The 3,392-nt window shown below is 50.6% G+C and overlaps 1 protein-coding gene across 1 annotated transcript; it reads right to left on the reverse strand.

Moving 5' to 3' along the window:
* Nucleotides 1-797: 797 nt before the first annotated feature.
* Nucleotides 798-3,132, reverse strand: LOC123061558 (putative aminoacrylate hydrolase RutD). The gene is made up of 5 exons (XM_044484719.1): nucleotides 2,751-3,132; nucleotides 2,235-2,645; nucleotides 2,019-2,108; nucleotides 1,210-1,277; nucleotides 798-1,079 (listed from the first exon to the last, which is right to left on the reverse strand). Exons 1-5 carry the CDS (start codon nucleotides 3,033-3,035, stop codon nucleotides 944-946), a joined length of 990 nt encoding a protein of 329 aa, XP_044340654.1. The 5' UTR covers nucleotides 3,036-3,132; the 3' UTR covers nucleotides 798-943.
* Nucleotides 3,133-3,392: the final 260 nt, after the last annotated feature.

Below are 3,392 nucleotides of genomic sequence, written 5' to 3' on the forward strand. Positions count from 1 at the left end.
TTAAACTTAACTCATTATAGTTTGAGAAGTTAAATGATGACCGGACCTAACCCAACCCTCAAATTTAAGTCCTCAAACGAACTGACCCCACATGAAAGTCTCTCTTCATCTTCTTCCTTTAGACGCGCCCAGCCGGAGAAGCACCTCAGCCGCACACACCTCTGGCATGTCACCCAGCCCTGATCCCGCTGTCGGCGAGGAGTTTCAGAAATAGTGCGCGCGTGTGTGTGCGCGCACGTACTTGTCGTGCTTGGTGTGCGTGCACAACGAGCTAGAAGGCCTTGGCGGGCGGTATTGCAGGCGTTGTAGGACACCATCGAGGCTCTAGGAACACTGCTCGACGATGCGCTAGAAGGCCTTGGCGTTCAAAAATTGGCTACGAAGGACCACGACGACGGAGGAGGCCATAGAGGTGAGCATGCACAGCCGCCGGCGTATGCATAACAGCACAAAGCACGATTTCACGAAATTTCTGGCCCCGGCGTGATTCCGACGCCGACAAGGGTCGCTAGAGTTGCGGGGCGTAGGGGATTTCATTTTCTCGGTCACCAGGGAGGTGGAGGCAAGCGGCGGTGGATGAGAGTCAAGGAAAATTGTTTAAGGAGCGGTGCCATGGCCGAGTAAAATAAGAGAGTAGGGTGGGTCTCAAATTTAACTCCTTCAAATTTTGTCTTCTGACCGTTTGAGAGTTAAAGATTTTGAGGGGTCCACTCTTATTACCTCAATCCGTTATCCATGTATGAAGCATTTCGAGTTGATTTACACAACTGTTTAGCTGCAAAAGAGAAATAGACAAATTGGCCAGTGCTGACTCCATAGGAGTATTATGCATCACACTCACAAATATTATACACGGCCAAACAATCAAACTGCAACAAATGGGACCCCAGTTGTCTGTGAACAAATCAAGCACTCTCCGGGACACGATGGACCTACTAATTTGTCACTCTTTGGAAGCTTCAGCAGTGACGTATGCCAGGAACTCCAAGAGGCGGCGGTTGTAGACGCAGGGCCTCTCCAGGTGCACGAGATGCCCGGCCTTGTCTATGCTCTGCAGCATCGTCTCCTCACCGAGCTGCCTGCGTACACCCGAAAACCATTTGTTAGTATCTAACCCTCGACTCACACGCTTAGCTTCAGAATATGCTTTGGATTGTGAAGCTAGCTCTAAGTCGTCTGAAATCTCAAGAGCACAGATAGATAGCTTACTCTTTCATTGTCCTGGCGAGCTCTATGTTGAAAATGTTGTCGTTGTGTCCCCAGAGCAGAAGTATTTTCTGCGGCGCAAGGACAAGAAACGTTTGTCAGCAACCTTGGTACTACTGGTAATCACGGGAATTGCTTGGTAGAGTTCTTTCTTCGCTGCTTATATTCTTCACGGATGGATTTGGTGGCTTTGGTGCACCAACTTTGTACTGTATGCGGTAAGCATGTTTTGTAAATTATGGGCTGGTTTGTGTTCCTGTCAAGTCGAACAGGCCATCCGCTTGGGGAAGAGCATTGAAAGCCTTCAGCATATCACCGCCGCTCATGACCCTTATTAACTCCCAACCATGAATACCCATCAATGCTTCTGTCCTCCTGAGTACGTGATCAATTGGACTACTACTGCTACGAGTACAAAGAGTCAAACATATCATGCTGATGTACAACCAATCGGCAAACTGGTGTACTGTTTTTTTTTCCTATGATATGAAAATGATTTACTCCCTCCGTCACAGTTTACAAGTACTACGCGTATATCTAAGTTGTCAATTTTATCACCCTAATATAAACTATATAACACAAAGATTATACCTTCTGAAAATAGAACATCAAAAATTATACCTTCTGAAAATAGAACATCTGAAGTTTATATTGGTATATTTTTTGTAATATATGACTTGTATTAGATTGATCAAATTGACGATCTAGGGATACGCACACGCCCTGTAAACTGAGAGAGAGGGAGTACTAGGTTACTAACTAAGATAGTGTATTTAGTCAGCAAGGGGGTTGAGGACGGTGGCCAAACGCACCTGTGGCAAAACGGGCACGGTGGCGTCTTTGTTGCTGACCACCAAACCTTCCAGCAGCTCTGCTCTTTCCTTGCGGTTGGTGAACATCACCTGCATGGAAATGGAATGAACCCACCACACATCATATCATGCACATCCATAAACCAAAATAGCTGGACAAATCAAAGCGGAAAATGAATGAAGCTAGTGTTTGATTGAGTAGAGATAGAGACGGACCTGGAGGTAGTCCCTGTGAAGGCGTTCCGGGAACCAGAGTTTCCTGTGGGCGACGATGGAGAGCAGCGCCTTGAGCCCCTTGACGGAGTCCGGCAGCAGCAGCTCCGCCGACGACTTGACGCCGATCCTCTCCAGCGTGGTCTCGCTGATGGAGTCGGTCATGGCGACGACGGAGCCCGACACCACGAGCGACCGGACGAGGCCCGGGTGCGACTCGGCCATCTTGAAGGCCACCATCCCGCCGTAGCTGAACCCCACCACCGTGCACTTCTCCACGCCCAGCTTGCCCAGCGCTGCCACCAGGCACTCCGCCTGGAACCCCGGCGACCGGTCCGTCGACGGCGACGTGGAGCCGCCGAAGTAGAGCAGGTCCGGGATGTACACGTCGTAGTGCTTCGCCAGCACACCAGCCTACGCACGCACGCACGCACGTCGTGACGGCATGAATTAATTAACTTAATCTCAACGGAAACAGGCCACATCTCACTCATGCACGTAGGATAACAAAGTGCAAACCTGGAACTGCCACGTGACAATGCCTTCGGCCGCGAAGCCGTGCACGAGGACGACGGATGGCCGCGGGGCCTTGGCTTTCGTCTTGCTCTTCTTCTTGGAGGCCGGCGCCGCCGCTTCGGGCGTGATCTCGCACACGGTGGACTTGTCCTTGGGGAGCTTGTCCTTGGGCACCCAGAAGGTGAGCGCCGTGCCGGCGCCGTCCACGTCCACCGTGTGCTGCCGGAGCCCGGCCCTTCTGATCAGGAAGTGCAGCAGCGGCTTCTGGGCCTCCACCAAGTTCACCATCCTACCTCTGCTCCTTCACTACTGGAGTAGTAATAGTTAGTTGTGCGTTGGTGTAAAGCTACGCACAATGCTGCTCCGTGGGAGAGGCAGTATGGGCGGTGATCTTATATAAGAGTGGCAGGCGACCTGGCTGCTGCAGCCGCGTCATAAGGATACTATGCCAGGGAACTTTTCTTCAAGGCATTCATTTCCTTCCGGTGGTAGTTGCAGGTTGTTCTTCTACCGATCTGGGGGAAACACTTTTTTTTAGAAGCAACTTCACTAACTTTGCAGTCCAGTACAGGTACAACTGTCACCAGGACCCTTAGAAAAAGCAAAATTACAACTGAGCCCATGAACTTTACAAAAAACACCCTG

This window comes from Triticum aestivum, chromosome 3A, assembly GCF_018294505.1.
Source record: "Triticum aestivum cultivar Chinese Spring chromosome 3A, IWGSC CS RefSeq v2.1, whole genome shotgun sequence".
NCBI classification, from domain to species: Eukaryota; Viridiplantae; Streptophyta; class Magnoliopsida; order Poales; family Poaceae; genus Triticum; species Triticum aestivum.

Excerpts from the sequence above, each read along its gene's own strand:
- LOC123061558 (XM_044484719.1), bottom strand. The coding sequence starts at position 3,035 with ATGGTGAACTTGGTGGAGGCCCAGAAGCCGCTGCTGCACTTCCTGATC. Across the intron at positions 2,646-2,750 it reads TTGTCACGTGGCAGTTCCAG|GCTGGTGTGCTGGCGAAGCA; the intron begins GTTTGCACTTTG and ends GTGCGTGCGTAG. Across the intron at positions 2,109-2,234 it reads TTCACAGGGACTACCTCCAG|GTGATGTTCACCAACCGCAA; the intron begins GTCCGTCTCTAT and ends ATTTCCATGCAG.